The 17,457-nt window shown below is 42.5% G+C and overlaps 1 protein-coding gene across 1 annotated transcript; it reads left to right on the top strand.

The window, feature by feature from the left end:
* The first annotated feature begins 1,683 nt into the window (after nt 1-1,683).
* On the top strand, nt 1,684-17,353 carry ACAT1 (acetyl-CoA acetyltransferase 1). The gene is made up of 12 exons (XM_074916082.1): nt 1,684-1,797; nt 3,801-3,848; nt 6,115-6,232; nt 7,151-7,246; nt 8,541-8,641; nt 10,936-11,079; nt 12,902-13,052; nt 13,600-13,695; nt 14,373-14,486; nt 14,884-14,948; nt 15,569-15,726; nt 16,986-17,353. Exons 1-12 carry the CDS (start codon nt 1,744-1,746, stop codon nt 17,104-17,106), a joined length of 1,266 nt encoding a protein of 421 aa, XP_074772183.1. The 5' UTR covers nt 1,684-1,743; the 3' UTR covers nt 17,107-17,353.
* Nucleotides 17,354-17,457: the final 104 nt, after the last annotated feature.

Genomic DNA, 17,457 nt, shown 5'->3' with positions numbered 1-17,457 from the left:
CTTGAAAACTTTGGCTCTAAATCAAAGGTCTAGACTAGATCGGTCAAACTCTCAGAACATCAGCTACCAGCAGCCAAGGAAGCAAAAGAGTACAAATACTTCCCTCGTCTGTGCCAGTCCCTATCAGCCTCTCACCACATATCTGGAGAGTCTTCAGACATATATGGAAAGCAAAAAGTATTTTACTTTTGAGAGCAGTGAGAAGGTGAAATCCTCTCTCAAAAGGAAATGAATGAGATGTAGAATAAAAAATGAAGCAGTTCTGATGAATGTTAGTTTTACAGTGTGAAAAGAAAATAACAAATTGGTCAAGATAGCAAGCGCATGGTGACAAGTTGATGAGATAGTCTTGCTTTCCAGATGCCATATCCAAAGCATGCTTCTTGGCATTTGTTCCAGGGTGTGGACTGAAGGGAAGGAAAGGTGCAAGTAAATGCTGCCTTTCTTGGGTTGTAGATGTCAACTACAGGAAATACAGCAGTCAGTCATGGGTTACTGTATGGTTTGGTAACTCCTTCGGGCATCAGAAAAGTAGCTAAGGAGAAGGTAAGCAAGACTGATCAGAAACAGGACTGCTTGTCCTAGATGGTGTGCAGCAGCACAAATCACAATGTCATTTTGTCTTTTGAGCCTCTTCTTTTGAGATAAAAACTCAAGACCAGGAAGGACCAGGCTTTTCCTGGCCTAGCTCTGCATGTTGGATAGACGGAGTGGAGAGAAGTACTCAGGCAGCTGTAGTGATTTAATGCTGGCCTTCATCTAGAAGTCCAGATTTGGAGGCAGAGGGTATGAGGGGGGAAAGCAAAGTGCAGGGAAGACTCTGGTGGTATGGGCAGCCTGAGATTGAGCTGAGGTCGAGCAGGTACCAACCTTTCGGTAAAGGCAGCTGCTAAGATGGTTCTCAGCCAGGTTTGAATTCTGAGGTAGCGCCATTAGATGTTTATGCCAGGGCTAGACAGGAAGGAGTTCAAGGGGAATGAATTTGGTGGCTTTTCTGAAAACGGCATGCAGCTACAGCACAAGGGCATGCCAGACACGAAGTGCCCCAGACTCAGAAATATTCCAGCACGTCCAGACCTTGTAACTACGCAGCTATGTTTCTCATACGGGTTCCGCCTGGGCATAAGTTTCCGTGGCTCAGTTCAGGTTAACACTGAAGCGTGGGTTGGGCGGGACCGGCCCGGGGACCGGCGGAGCGCAGCCTCAGTGTTTCCCCTTCCCTGGGGAGCGGAGAGAACCCAGGGCGCTGCTTCTCGCCCCGCAAGGCTCTTCCGTTCTGTCTTCATACCGTTCGTTATTAGTTATTTTTCTTCTCGGCACGAAAATCGGGTTGTCCGCCCCGCACCGGGGGCTGTCCCTCCGCAGTCTCTCCCTTTCCTCAGGCCGCCGCCCCGCTCCCCAAGCAGCAGCGCTGGCGATGAAAGAAACGCGCCTCTCGCTGCAGACAGGGTTCCCCGGGAGGGCGGAGGCGCGGCGGCAGGAGCTGCCGGGCGCCGACCGGGCGCCCCCCGCGGAGCCGCGCCGCCCGCTCACCCGCCCTCCCCGCCCAGGGCCGCGCACCGCCCGCTGGCGGCTCCGCCCCGTGAGGCCGCGGCCCGCCTCCCGGCCCGGCCAATGGCGGGGGCGCGTTTGGCACCGCCCGCGGCGCCGGGGCCAATGGGAGCGGGGCGGGGGGCGGGGCGGCGGCGGCCATAGGCCGCGGTGGGGGCGGCGGCGAAGGTGTCGGGGGCAGGCGGCGGGAGCATGGCGGCGGGGGCGATGCTGGGCCGGCGGCGCCCGGCCGCGGAGCTGCTGCGGGTGAGGCGGGTGGCGCGGGCCCCGGCCCCGGCCCTTCCCCTCTCCCTCCCTGTGCAGCGCCGGGCGCGCCGCGGGGCCGGGCAGTCTTGGCCAAGGTCACACCCGCGGCGGGGAAGGCGGCGCCCCCCTCACCTCGCCCCTGCGGTGCTTCGCGTGGGGAGGGAGCCCCCGGCCCGGGAAGGAGCTGAGGGGCGGGAGCGGGTCCTGGGCCGGCTCCAGCCGCGGGGCCCTCGACCGCGGGAGCGGGGCCGGTGTCCGCCGCGGCCTGCGGGGCTGGGCAGGCCGCGCCGCCCCGGAGCCGCCGTGTGGGTGAAGGGCGGCTGCCCCCGCCTCGGCAGCCCCGCGCGGAGCCCGGCGGGACCTTTAGCCGCGATCCCGAGAGCGGCTTTTTCCAGGGCCTCACCGCGCCGGGAGGGCCGCGGGCCGGCCGGGGCCCCCGCCCGGCTCTGCAGCGCGTCCCTTCGTACTTTGTTGCCCTGCAGAGCCCCAGTACCCGTCTGTTCCCCGCTACGGACCTGCAGTGGCTGTCCGCGGCCTGTTCTAGCCAGGGTCAGGAGGGGGATCGGGGGATGGGGTAGGCAAGTGTGCTGCCTGGGTGTGCCGGAGGTAGGTTCATCGGAAGGACAGCTGGGAGGTGGGATACCGAGTGCTCCTGCCCGAAAAGCCTCTGTGGATGGCTCTTTGGAGGCCCCGCTGGCTTCACCGGCGGGGGCGCCTGGCCGGCCTGGGGCGCTGGGGATCCGGTCCCGGGTATGGAGAGCCGGACGAGGGAGAAGAGGGCAGGTGAAGCATCTGCACTGCACTGGATTGTATCAGTATTGCCATATGCAAAGCTGAAGGTTGTGTTTTACCAGCTGTATAAGTGTTTTGGTTCTTCTTAAAGTCTGTAATAGACACAGAGCACGAACACTACTAGCAGATGCTAGTTACACTTGGAAGACTATTGTGTGCTTTGTCCATTTTACTACAAAGATAAACTTCAGGTGTTGGTTACTTTTCTAGGGTTTCGTTTTTTTTTTTTTTTTGACACTAACCCTTGGAAGCCCAGTTATTAAAGCCCTGCAGGGACATAATTCATTTTCAGGGGGATGTTTAAGTTAAGCTTTCTGCTGGTTGTTACAACCTGAGCTGGAAAACAAAACAAAACAAAACCCTAATTGAAAAACAGTGGGAAAGTGTCTGTCTTTTGTTAGCTGAAGGTCGTCAAATGAAGAGAGAAACGGACTGAATTTTCATGTTGTGGATACAAAATAGGCATTGTTTAATTTTTAAAATTGATGGGGTTTTTGTGGTGTCCTTAAGTATTTATTTTTAGTTAGTATTTATTTAGCTGTAATTCAGTGATGACCAGAAGTTTCTAGTGTGCTGAAATGGCTAAGTGGCTTAAACCACTAATTCAAAGATCATTCTGTTAATATATTGAAACAATATCTACATATGTATTTTTGTATCTTTACACTGCTGAATTAGATGAAGCTAGTAGCCAGTGAATTAGCCTGCTCAGGTGATACCTTTTCTTTTTTCCTTGGTTTTGTTTTATTATCATCTTTTTTGTAGCATTCTGAATTCATTATCCTTATTTTTGTTCATAAAATGCTAATGGAATGAAGCTGTAGACACAAACTGCCACAGTTTAAAAAGCAATGAAGTCCAGAGAAGTAGATGGAGGGACTAGTAAACTTTTTCAAGATAGAACCACCCATTCCCTGGTTTAGATATATGTTATATGTATACATAACAGATATAGCCAAGATTAATTGGATTTTGTGTTTAAAAGAGTATCTGTTTATTCTTCAGAAAATATTTTAACATAGATGTCATGGTGAGGCTGTGTACTAGACAACATTTTGTTTTTAAAAGGCATGTTATGATTTTTAATATTTTCCAGTGTTTCTTAGATACTATTATTTTAAAATAATTACTTCTGTGAGAACGGTACATTATTGAAATGTCATGGCATTGGCTTTCTTGATATGACATTCAGAGGGCTTTCTTATTTTCAGGCTCTGAAGTGTACAAGCCGTGGCTATGTATCACAGCGTACTTTAAATGTAAGTATAAAGCACTATCTGACTGCAATAAATCACTGTTTTAAATTTGTTTCTTAATCACTGGAGTTATAAAAAAAGTTATCACAAAAATCTGCATTGAAGATGATGTGACTTACGCCCAAGTCACACTTTACTGCAAAATCTGGAATAAAAGTTGGATTTCCTTTTTTGCCAGTTACACTTAGAAGACTATTGTGGGTCCTGTCCAGTTTACTACAGGTGACCCTGAGGCTTCTCCAGGATGAATAGTCACAGCTCTCTCAGCCTTTCCTTGTGTATAATCAGATGCTCCAGTCCCTTAATCGTCTTCATGGCCCTTTATTGGACACTCTAGTATGTTCACGTCTCTCTTGTACTGGGGAGCCCAGAAATGGATACAACGCTCCAGGTGTGGTTTCACCAGGGCTGAGTAGGGGGCAAGGATCACCTCCCTTGACCAGGGGGCAGTACTTTGCCTAATGCAGCCCAGGATGCCATCAGCTGCCTTTGCTGCAAGGGCCCATTGCTGGCTCCTGTTCAACCTCGTGTCCACCAGGACTCCCAGGTTCTTTTCTGCTGCTTTCCAGCTGGGCGGTCACCTGCCTGTCCTGGTGCCTGGGGTTGTTCCTCCCCAGGTGCAGGACTTTGCGCTCCTACTTGCTGACCTTCATGAGGTTCCTGTCAGCCCATTTCTCCAGCCTGTTGAGGTCCCTCTGGATGGCAGTGTGACCCTCAGCCATTCCTCCCAGTAAACCTGAAGAGGATTCTCTCTGTCCCATCATCCAGATCATTAGCAAAGATGTTAAATGGGACTGGACCCAGTATGGACCTCTGGGGAACACCGTTAGTTACTGGCCTTCAACCAGACTTCATGGCACTGATCACCACCCCCTGGGTCTGGAATCTACCTCACTGTCTCCTTACCAAGCCCCTACTTCATTAGCTTTTATGAGGAGCTTATGGGAGGCAGTGTTGAAAGCCTTACTGTAGTCTAGGCAGACAGTGCTCTCCACTGCTCTCCCCTCATGTACCAAACCAGTCATTTCGCTGTAGAAGGTTATTGGGTTGTCTGAGCATGATGTCCCCTTGGTGAATCTATGCTGACTCCTGATGATTTCCTTCTTGTTCGTGTTTCTGGAAATGGTTTCCAGGATTAGTTGTTTCATCATCTTCCCAGGAATCGAGGTGAGGCTGACCAGCCCGTAGTTCCTGTGTCCTCCTCCTTGCCCTTTGAAGATAGGGGTGATGCTTGCTTTTCTCCAGTCCTTGGGTACCTCTCACAATGGCTGTAACCATTCCAAGATTATTGAGATTCACCTTACAAAGACATCAGTCAGCTCCCTCAGCATTCATGGGTGCATCTGAGCAGGGCCCATGGATTTATGTATTCCGATTAGCTTAAGTATTTCCTGACCCAATCCTTTTCCACCAAGGGTACATCTTCCTTGCTGCAGCCTTCCCCCAGGTCTCTGGAGCCTGGGATTCCTGAAGGCTGGTCTTACTAGTGAAGACTGAGGTGAAGAAGGCATTCAGTACCTCACCCTTTTCCATGTCCTGCATCACCAGTGCCTCATTCAGCAGCAAGCCCTAGACTTCCTTTTACATCCTGGGTGCTTATGGAAGTCCTTTTTGTTGCCTTTGACAACCCTTGCCAGATTCAATTCCTGTTGGGCTTTTGTTTTTGTAACCTTGTCCCTGCATGCTTGGACAGTGTCTGCCAGGTTCCCTGTCCCTGCTTCCACCTTTTGTCTGCTTCCTTTTGTGCATGGGTTTTGATCATCCATGCAGACCTCCTGGCATTTTTACCTGACTTAATGTTTGTTGGAATGGACTGCTCTTGAGCACAGAAGTGGTAATCCTTGAACATTAGCCAGCTTTCTTGGACCCTCCTTCACTCCAGGACCTCTGAGACTCTTGCAAGCATCATCCACCCCAAGGCTGAGTTCAGTGCACTCCAACTTTTCTGTCACATAAAGGGCAACATCCCCACCTTGTCTTCTTGGCCTGTCCTTCCTAAAGAGCCTGTATCCCTGTGTGATGGCATTCCAGTCATGGGAACCACCACAGCTCCATGATCCCACGAGTGTAGTCCTGCACACTGATCTCCTTATATTTATTCCCTATGCTGCATGCATTAAGATTATTTTAGTGCTCTGAAGCACTTGAAGGATAAAAGGGAAGATGGGACATCAATGAAAGAGTAAAAGTGGATAAATTTAAAAAATACTGATATATGTGTGCTTATGTGAGAGAGACTATGACTTTTATTCCATGCTTCTCCTCTTAGGAGGTGGTGATAGCAAGTGCTGTAAGGACACCGATTGGATCTTTTCAAGGATCTCTTTCGTCACTGCCAGCCACTAAACTTGGTTCCATTGCAATTAAGGGAGCAATTGACAGAGCAGGTATATGTAAATATTTTTTCTGTGACAGAGATCTCAAGTGGCTCAGAACAGTATCAGTCTGTGTCTTTAAATTGGTTGGTAAACAGAAGGTCCTGAGTGTTTTGCTCCTGTGGCACTCCTAAGTCTTTATCCACAGATGGTATTTAAGACTGACTGACTGTTGGGCTTTGTTTCAACCTGAATTAAGTGCTGCTTCTAGAAGCAGTATATTACTTAGGGATATTTCTGCTAATCCAAATTTGATTGAACATGCCAATGTTTTTCTGGGGTGGGGTTATGCAAAGGCTACTTGTTGGTGAAACCAGTGGCCCTTCCTTTCCCTGCCTATATTTCACATGGGCAGTTATGCTTGTAGGACACCCTTGTGAGTCTTGATGGATTCAAATGAGAAAAAAAGTCTTTTGGGGGGAGAGAAGGGTTAATTTTCTACAAATCTAGCTTCTTGAAACAGCGTATTACGAGAACTTGAACAGCAAGGCAGTTGCAAGAGATGCAGCAGAGGAACAGGCCTCTTGGGTCAGTTGGCAGCTAGTTGTGGCCTTGCCTCATCCCTGTTAAGCAAACCAACCAGCCTGTTTCTTTAGACATAGTTGTGGCAGGTGGAAAGTTTTGTGCATTTAACCATCCATGAAAATTAAGGTGACTAGTGAGACCTGGAAATGTTTATGAGGTAGCTAACTGTAGCTTGTTCTGCAGGGTAACAAGGGAATCCCTTTGAGAGGGTCACCAGTTCACTGTGCTCCATGAGTATGAGGGTAAAGACCTGGGATGCACGCAGCAGGGGCCTGCGTGCTGTTAGCACACAGGTCGGACGTGGCACGTTTTATCAGTCTTTGATAGAAAACTTCAATGGGAAGGTTTGTAAAAGGGAGTGACATTTTCTGTGCAAACAAAAATTAAAAAAATTCTGTTTTATAGGTATCCCTGCAGAAGAAGTGAAAGAAGCGTATATGGGTAATGTCTTGCAGGCTGGACAAGGACAAGCTCCAGCAAGACAAGCAGTCTTGGGTGCAGGTATTCATTCTCTTCATACTGGGCTTAAAGGTTTCCTGTCTTTATGTAGACTGTAGATTATTACGGTGTGAGTTAAAGCAGAGTGGTGCCCAGCCTTTTGTCAAGACAATGTTGTGTATATTTGCTAACCCATGGTGGGTGAAGGGTGTATTGGTGCTCGTGTATGTGGGCCTCATCCTTGGGAATCAGCTTTCATACAGTGGATGCTACTGCCTACAGTGTTTGCCGAATCTGGAGAAGACAATATTGAAGACCAGGCTGCTACTTCCAGAGCAGTTTACACTAACGATGGATGCTGCTCTTTGAATCTTTCATGAAGCAGACTTCTTTTCTTCAGTGTATCATTACTCTTAAGCCTTATTGAATAAGGGGTCAGTGAGTTTCTGTGGACTGCAAATATATCACTACACTCATCTTCCTGTGGAGCCTGGAGCTGTTGCTGGAAGGGTTCACTCTAAAACATTAACTGCAGCACAAATGTTATTGGGGTGCAGGAATTATTTTCTTTTCCCTTTTGCTGTAAAGATGGGATTCCGTACCTTAACATGACACTAGGAAAGTCTGTGGGTCAGGGGAGAAGGATACTTTCTTGGTTCTGTCCCTGTACTTTTTTAAAAGAGAAGGAACTTCTTCCATGTGAGACAAAAGGATGAATACGTCTCTTTTTCCCCTGGCTGGTTTCCCCATCTCACTGCTGGTATAGAGGTGATGTGCTGGTAGCAGAGCCGTAATACTAGAGAGCAAGCCTAGGGCAGAGGCCGTGGTGCAATGTCTTGAGGCAAGCTGGACGCAGCAGAGCCCAAAGCTGTTGTAATGAACACTCAGTAGCAAACAATAACAACTCAGTAATAACCATGTGAATGACACTGACACGTTCCACTTTTGGCCTTTTTCAGTATTGTGTGTGTTCAGAGTCCCTATACTTCTGTGGTCTGTTTTGTTGCCATTTGCTAAATTCTACACCCTGTTTATGCCTTTTCAACCTTGAATGCTTCTTAGAGGCAGGGATTCGTGTGTCAGGAGGAGGAATAGTTCTGGAGTCTGTCTCTGATTTTTCATTTGCTTGCTCCCTTGCCACAAGTCTGTTGTTGGAAGGGAAGAAACAACAAGAGTCTGCAAGGAGAGCAACTGTGGGTGAGGGTGGATAAATTGCCCTGGAAGGCTAAATAGTGCAAGCTGGATACACTGGGCTTTAGATAAAAAATGTTCCCATATGAAATATTGCTGAGACACCCATAGAGTGTTAGTCTACCTTTTAAATAATACAGTTGTTTGTAAAACTTCTTTGACTCAGGTCTACCAATCCGCACTCCTACTACAACTGTCAATAAAGTCTGTGCTTCAGGAATGAAATCAATTATGATGGCAGCACAAAGCCTGATGTGTGGGAGTCAGGTATGTGAATTTTAGTGCTGTGCTATGGAAAAAACACACAACTGATGTTGTAAATCCTTTCCTACTAATGACTGTGCTCTTTGATTTGGGGCTGTGTTTTGACTTGGGATAATAAAGCTAATTAACAAGGTTTTGTTTTGCTTATGAAACCTTAATTTTATAGCCACTTAAGTGTGTTGTGATATAAAACAGAAAAAAAAATCTAAGTATTATAGTTAGGAAATTGTCAGATGTATTTTTAGAGCTGAGTAAATAAGGTGAATTTTTTTTTTTTAGTATTTACATCCTTTTCCTACTGCTCTCCCCCCACCCCACCTCCTACCCCACCCCCAAAAAATAATTAAGGGAATTTTCAAGTTTTCTGGTTTGAAAAATGGAGACATTTTTAGACTTAGTTTTTCATGAAGTACATTTAATCTTGATGTGCAGACACTTTAAACACTTAAATGAATTATATATATTAAAGCAATGTTGTTTCTAAGTACATTAAAGATGCTTCAGGGTTTTTTTATTGTTTTAGAAGAAGTGGAATCTGTTGTTGATGAATTAACTTTTTCATTGAAGGTAACTTTCTCATCTGTGTCAACTGTGTTCTAAGATTCTTTATACAATGGGGAAAAACAATATCACTTAATGGGAGGATGGGAGAATATACCATCTTCAGCAAGCTGTTAAATGCTGTGTAGCAAAGAATATGGGAGAAGTGTGAATATGAAGAAAGACATTTCAATTTTGTTTTTAATTCCATACTCAAAAGCATTTTGGCAGTGTCTCCCCTTCTCTGAAGTGATGATATTGTCCGTTCAATACATATTTTTGGTTTACAAAGTAAGTGGATCATAAGTGAGAAATGTACTTACTTGCTTTGGGGTTTTTTTTAGAACAAATGTAAAATATTTAAGTCTTGTTGCCCCTTCTGTGAAGATAACAGTATAGCTGAGTTAAGCAACTGCTTATTGCTTTGGCCTTGCTCTGCAGAGAACGGCACTTCGTCCAGTGCCTACTGAAGTTGGTGGAAGTCTTGTCACTGGACTTTAAACCAGAGGCCCAGCATGTCTGTGTAAACAGCTACGTTTGGCTTTAGTAATTTACATCTCAGCAAAACCAGACTCAGCCAGTTATTAGTCTCTTAGAGGTATAAGTTATGGGGTTTTTTGGTATTTGTTTATCTTTCTGGCTGCATACTGTGAGGTATCTGTGGTATGAAAGTCAGTGATGGTTCCCAGGGGCTTGAGGCAATGTACATCCTCATATAAACAATTGTATTAACTGTCTCCAAGTATTTCACTTTATGGGATTGAAATGCCAGGGACTCTTGTTCCTCTGATCTACTGCTGCTTCCATCTCTCAGCTGCCTTTCCAGTTTATCTGTCTTTCCAGTTTGTCTCCAGCCTTGTTTCTTTTCTTTATTCATGTCATTGTTCCTGGATCTAGTTTATGATCTATTCTGGACTAATCCATTATTCCTCTGAGTTTTAATTTAAAGAAACCAAAGAAGCTTTCATCTTCTTAATGCTTTTTGAATTCTTTTTGAATTTCTATTAACAGCGCTGATGAACTCTCAAAGACTCATACTGCTGTGTGTGTATTTTTCTTACATTTATCCATATTAGGATAGCCTGTTGAACAGTAGGTATACTTACAGCCCTTGTAGCTTTGCTGTTGTAGCTTTTCTGTTTGCTTTGTCTCAGCTTGAAAAGTATACTAATTGATAAATGTCCATAATGATTCAGCTTAATTCAAGTTCAGTAATCATTAGTTACTAACATCTCTTTTGCTGGCCTTTTCAGACAATAAAACCATACTTTAAGTCATCTATCTTTACACAGTAGGATGAAACAATATAATGTAAAACTGCAGGTACTTGTAAATCTCCATCTCTTTGTATTGATCTCTTAGATTCTGACTGTTGTTTGTTCCATAAGGATATGGAGCTGCAATTGAAGAACAACAATGAGAAATTTACAGAAAAATAAACTGTTTAAAGTTAGACCTGTAATTTGATCTTGGAAGCTTTTGAAATAAAAGTGCAAGAGACTGGCATGGCTGTTGCAGCTTTCTAGAACTGCATACAATACAAAAGTCCAGTTGTTCTGTAAGGGCGCGTTAGCTGTTTCCAGCTATTGTTCCTGCTGTCTGCTTTTTCAATGTGTAAAGATTTTTTTTTTTCCTCTTTTAAGACTCCTCAGAAATATAAAGCAGCCATGGTTATGCTTTTGCTACTATTTGTTCCTAAAGAAGTCACAGAGAACACACTGCGTTACTAATAATTTTAACTTGTTTCCTTTGAGCAGGATGTAATGGTTGCTGGTGGAATGGAGAGCATGTCTAATGTTCCCTATACAATGAGTAGAGGATCAACACCTTATGGAGGAGTAAAGCTGGAAGACCTGATAGTAAAAGATGGGCTGACAGATGCTTATAACCATATCCATATGGTAAATATTCCTGCACAGTACTGAAGTATCAACCATAGACCTGATGCAGCTTTGAAGAGCTTGCGTATAATTACTATGAAACCGCTTCACCTAGCAAAGGAATAATGTTAACGGAGGGGGAAAAAGTCTTCCATTTCCAGGCTTCCTGTAGTAAGTGTAACAGAGGAGCAAGAGAGAAGTGTTAGTAGTTATCTGTCTCTGATTGAAATCTGAATAGTCTAGAGCGGGGATTTAAAAAAAACAGTCTGCCTCTGATAGATTGCTGTTACGCTGTCTGTAGGAGAGAGCAGTCAGATTACTTGATGTCTTTGAGGGTACCTACTCTGTACAGTTCAGCAGGCTCTCGTGTTCATTTTCCCTCCCCCAGTGTAGATATCTCATGTCTTCTGTTGGAAGATTTGAGTCAGCTGATAACACTTACTCATCAGCATGGCAGCTTAAATTAGATAAACAACTGCAAACTTAGGATGGGTTTGGAAAACGACTGATATGAAGATAGTGAAGAACAAGCATCAGGGAAGAACAGTTTGAAAAGAATGACTACTTTCAGTTTACAGATATATCTGACCTTTGTCTTTGGTGATTTACAATTATAGGGTATTACTGATAGACCAGTTAGTGTTCTTGCTGGTGTACAGGAAAACATGTCATGAAGAATAGTCTACTGTGATCCATATATTTCGTAGAGACCTCACTGCTGCTGTGTGTGATCTATTTTTGTAGTATAGTGGACTCTGCTTAGGCTATTGGTTGAAATCCACTCCCGCATTTCAGCTAAAAGGGATTTTGATTGTGAGGAATCTTACAGGAATGTAAATAGTGGCTTTGCTAGTTCCTGTATGTGGGGAAAAACTAGGAGTTGGTTATAATACACGAAGTTTTAACAGATTTGGACAGTATTCCAGAATGTTTTGTCATCATTATAGCAGCAGAATGTTTTGTCATCATTATAGCAGTAGGTCCCTCAGAAAACCTTAACACTATGAGAATACACAGGAAGGCCCATCCGGTGGCTTCTGGAACTTACTCTTGTCTGTCTTTTGGCAATAGACTAAGACTTTAAATTCTTTAACTGCACAGAAGATGCTTGTTTGAAGAACTGGAGGAATGTGAATCTAGAGGGTTTTGTGTTGATTCACTGAGTTTTGTACAGAAATGAAAGGTGGAACTAAACCCGTTTAAGAACAAATCTTTCAGGTTAACTAATGAGTATGCTTTTTTTTTTTGTCACCAGGTATTTAGACAGTGTTGGTAATGAATTGTGGTTGTATAATTATGATTGATTGACCTATATAAAAAATTATTTATTTCATTCTACTTACGTCATTCCAGTTACTAGACAAAAGGTATACCTACTTTTATTTGTACAGTTTTTAGAGTATCAGATCCCATGGCTAAGACAGACCTGTGTGTTGACCTGTTCTTGGAACCTTTGGAACAGGCAAGCTAATAATGGAATGAAAACATTAGTAAGATGATGTGAACATACTGTTCTGTGGCTGAACAGTGATCTTCAGTCTCTGTAGACATCAGCTCTAAGCACTTTAAAACTTTTGCACACAGTTTTTTAACTTTAATAAAAGCCTTGTAAGGAAAGTTCCTTCATGACTTTAATAATCTCAATCCAGAAAACATTTGCTAAATCTGAAGATCATATTCCAAACCCAAAAGTTACTGTTTGATCATGACTATGTAAATAAGAAATGGACACCAAGTATTAGTCATATTTAATGCTAGAAATCTGCTGGTTGAGATTTTTCAGCTACATTTCTACCTCAAATCTCCAGAAATACCAAACCTAATGTTCCTGTTTTTCCCCAAGGGCAACTGTGCTGAGAATACTGCAAAGAAGTTTACTATTTCACGAGAGGAACAAGACACTTATGCCATAGGCTCTTACACTAAGAGCAAAACAGCATGGGATTCAGGAATATTGAAAAATGAAATAGTTCCTGTCACTATTTCAAAAAAAGGTATTATGAAAAAAGGTGTGATAAAGTGAACTGTGTTTCTCATTGAAAGCTGTTAACACTGCCTGTGTTCAGTGCAGGCCGTGTTGTTTAAACACTAATTTTAGATTAGTCAAGAATTTTCTGTTATGCAGACTTTGGTGAACAGCAGTCAGTGACCTGTGATCTGGTTTTGGTTTTTAACTTTTTTTAATGTTACTTACCATATCTTCTTCCTTTTTATGTAAGTGGAAGACTTCTCTACTGAATCTAGCTAGTAAGGCTCGAGGACATCCGTGTTTTAATTTTCCTATTAATTACCTTAAAGATATGTTCTTTGTCCCTTTCATTCAGCCACCAGGAAGTATAAATGGATTTGCTGTGAATACATTGGATTGAAGCATAATTTTTTTTAGTTTTTATAAGCACATTCCTTGACATGCATTTTACATGTTCTTACATTTTTTTTACTGAAGTTGTTTAAATAAGGCAGCATTTAATCAAAGTACTGTGTTAGAATGTCATAAGAATGGACTGTTCCATAAAATACTAAACCAAATCCGAATTTCAGGAAAGCCAGATACAGAAGTGAAAGAAGATGAAGAATACAAGCGTGTTGATTTCAGTAAAGTTCCAAAGCTGAAAACTGTTTTCCAAAAAGAAAATGGTAAATACTGTTAAATTTAACTTCTTGCTTGTCCACCGAGTGCAAGAATACTTTGTTATAGTGAAGAGTACTGTTGCTGTTACAAGAGCTTGAATGCCCAACAGTAGTCCATTAACTTTTAAATGTCTGCTAAGATAAAAAAATGTGCTTCACAACTTGGATTAAAAGATGGTCCAAGAACCTTAACCCAATGAAAACCTCTGCTTTGGACATTTACTTTAAAAAGACTGAAACGGATTGGTTTCAGTTTAGCTATTGCCTTGGTCTCCATCAAGTTTAAGCTCTTGTTTCAGTGGGAGCTGGAGTGCCTTTACACAGTTGACTCTTACTTCCTTGAATCTGTAATGAATAAATCTTTGTGTCTATCCTGAAGTTGCCACTCATTCGTAACCCTTTTTGAGCTGGAATTCTGTGTTAATGCCAGCAGTGCAGCTGACATGGAAGGCATAATCTAAGCAGCCACTTGGATAAAGATAGGAATACACACAACTGTACTTGTTTATTCAAACCAATTTAAAAAAATAACTAATTTTTATTTAATTCAGTGCAATAGATACCATTATGTTGTTGAGGCCTTGTGTTCAAGGGCCAGAGGTAAAAGAAAAATCATTAACAGGATATACCTGAGTTCTATCACACTTTCCCCTTTGTTTAAAACAATACTTTGCCTTTTCTAGGAACAGTTACAGCTGCTAATGCCAGTACTCTGAATGATGGGGCAGCTGCTTTGGTGCTGATGACTACAGAGGCAGCCAAGAGACTGAACGTCAAACCATTGGCACGGATAGTAGGTAAGATTTTCTTTTCTTATCTTTGAGTACAGTCCTGGAAAATACTCCCACAGTGTGCTCTCAGACTGAGAGTCCTGTTTGGCCAGTTGCCTGGCATTCATGGGACAGAAAAGCTGGGCCCTTGGGCATTATGGCTGCATCTTCTCAATACAGCTCTTGAAATTTCAAGCATTGTACCAGCAGGTTTTTGATCATAGAGTTTTCTGTGTGGAATAATACTGAAAATATGAAAATGTTATTATGTGGTTCACTTAAGGCACTAAACTTCAGAAGTATCTATTTCATGGACCAGTATATTCAGAATTTTTCTATCTTGGCTGGGTTTGCTGCTTGCACAAATAAAAATCATGTACGGTAAAAACAAAAGGTCTTTGAACAGCTTTTGCGATTTTTACAGCTTTTGCAGATGCTGCTGTTGATCCTATTGACTTCCCAATTGCACCTGCACATGCTGTTCCCAAGGTAGGAATAAAACTGAGTGTTTTTTGAAAAACAACAAACTTCCCTAGCACTGGATCATTGGTTCAGCCCTCAGTGGATCTTGCTGTAATTAGGATCAAAATTCTAATTACATCATAAATTCAAAGAACAGGTTTTTCAAAGGATCAAGGATAGAATACAGATTTTCAGAGTAACAGATTTCTCACACCTACTTTGAAAGAGCATGATGCTTTACACTGCTTTCACCAACTTTGGACTTGTTTACACTTTCGGAGCTCTGCAGCTTGTATGGCTGAAAGTCAAAATAAATATAGTTATACAAGTACAGACTAGTTCAAAAGGAACTGAAGACAAGCGTATGGTGTGAGGCAATACTGTATCAGTTTAAATGTACTTACTGTAGCTGCAGTCTTAGTCAGTGCAATGAAAACGTATTCTCTGCGTAGGGTACTTTCCATTGCTTCTGTTGTGAAAACTCAAGTTTGTGCGTCAGTACCTCAATTTTGCTTTTTCCCATCTGACAAAGCGGTTCCAGAATGTGAACTTGAATCTATGGGCAGCCTGAGTCACCAACTTCAAAATTATTTCTATAATTAGCTTAGTCATTTTTTCACAGTGTTAATTATTTTTATTACTTCTAGATTCTGAGTGAGACAGGCCTGAAGAAAGAAGATATTGCAATGTGGGAAATCAACGAAGCGTTCAGTGTTGTGGTGCTGGCCAATATTAAAATGCTGGGTATTGATCCACAGAAAGTAAATATTAACGGAGGAGCTGTCTCTCTTGGACATCCAATAGGGTAAGTTAAATAAGCACTTTTTTTTTTGTTCTGCTCAGAGGCATTGTTTTCTAGACATACTGCTAATACCTTTATTCTCAAGTTTTATGAAGTAGGAAGGGGTAACAAATTTGCTGTCAAGTACACAGTGACAATTCAGGTGTTAAATTTCAGAGTACCTTGAAAAGAGCGCAGTCCCATTTTTCTCGTCACAGTTAGTTACCACCTATTTCTATGAAGATCTTGCTTGTTACCATAGCTCAATTGATTTATGAAGTATTAAAACCACATCGCTATTAATGTGACGGAAGAAACTAATCCAGTAGTTAAGCTAATAAAATTTACAGGTAAACTTGTGAAAATAGCGAAGGATAAGGCAGAGGGACTTTTATTTTTCTTACATGAGCAAAGTGAAATTCCAGGTCTTTTGTCAAATTTTTGGCAGTGAATCCAAAAGTCTTTCAGAAGCTAATGCAGCAGACAGGGACAGCCTGGGGGATGTTGGGTGGGTTTTTTGTTTGAAATTCTGTCATCTGGTTAGAGGAGTCAGATCACCTGCTGTGTTCTTCAACTCATGACGTAAGTATATCCTGTTAATCCTCCCTAGTAGTCAAGCTGCATGGTCCAGGGTAGTGAGGAAAGCCCTGTTTCAAAATCTCTTAAGTCCACATAAATATGAAGTAACCATGTTGTACATCAGGAACAAGTAGGAGTACTGCGTAGTTCATAGAAAGCTTAATCAAGGCCTAATCGTGTAAGAGATGCTGACATCTCCTTTGCAATATTGGCTGCTTCCAATGAGGAAATTTGATTTTTTTTGGTCTTAATTTCAACAGTCTAACGACAGAATTTAGATGTCTGATTTTTGCACATTAGGAGGATCAGCGTAGCATACCGCAGTATATCAACTTGTAAGCAAATAAGAAACTGAAATGAATCATTACTATTGATTTGGTTTTTGCAGTAGGTTTGTTTTCTTTGAAAGACTTTCCTATGTGTAGAGATATGTCATAATATACACACTGACTTAGAGGTGATTTCCTTTTCCAGAAGAAACTTCAGGAAAACATGGAGTTTCTGTTCAAGAATCTTTCTAAGTACTGTAGCTAGAGAAAAATAACCTGTACTGCACCTAAATGTTGATGACAGAGTTTGGTCTTTTTGTTGGTGTTTTTTTTTTCCCCTCCAGTGAATCAGTACTGTATTCTGCCAACTATTCTGTGTGAGTCAAATTAAGAGTTTCCTTTAAGCTATCTTCATTTTTTTTTCCTTTTATTCAGAATGTCTGGAGCAAGAATTGTTGTTCACATGGCCCATGCGTTGAAGCAAGGACAGTATGGTCTTGCAGGAATTTGCAACGGAGGAGGAGGTGCTTCTGCAATATTGATAGAGAAGTTGTAGATGTTGTAAATGAAGCCTTAAACACTCTGATCAAAATGATGATTGGTACCTGTTACATCTTATTTATCAGTAAGTGGATGAATTCCTTAACTGCTATTCTAAAATTTCTTAAAACATCATTTATTATTGATACAGACAACTGGGCTTCTATTATTTTGACTCAGTGTGAGTTTTTACACATATATAAAAAATGTCAAATTATAGTAATGTCTTGCAACCTGACAATAAAGAATGTTTGTGAACTGTGGATCCTGTCACTGATGTATGGTTTCTCAAAAGCCGATGGTTTCTTACAGTTTTGTTGCTTAGTTTTCCTAACTACTAAGTGATTTTCATATAAAAAATTTTACT

Source organism: Athene noctua, chromosome 1 (genome assembly GCF_965140245.1).
Source record: "Athene noctua chromosome 1, bAthNoc1.hap1.1, whole genome shotgun sequence".
NCBI lineage: Eukaryota > Metazoa > Chordata > Aves > Strigiformes > Strigidae > Athene > Athene noctua.
The sequence above is the reverse complement of the archived record's forward strand: the minus strand, read 5'-3'. Positions and strand labels throughout refer to the sequence as shown.

Bases quoted from the DNA above. Each gene is read 5' to 3' on its own strand.
- ACAT1 (XM_074916082.1), top strand. From the start codon at position 1,744: ATGGCGGCGGGGGCGATGCTGGGCCGGCGGCGCCCGGCCGCGGAGCTG. The intron at 6,233-7,150 runs GTATATGTAAAT...TCTGTTTTATAG, and splicing joins GGGAGCAATTGACAGAGCAG to GTATCCCTGCAGAAGAAGTG. The intron at 14,949-15,568 runs GTAGGAATAAAA...TATTACTTCTAG, and splicing joins CTGCACATGCTGTTCCCAAG to ATTCTGAGTGAGACAGGCCT.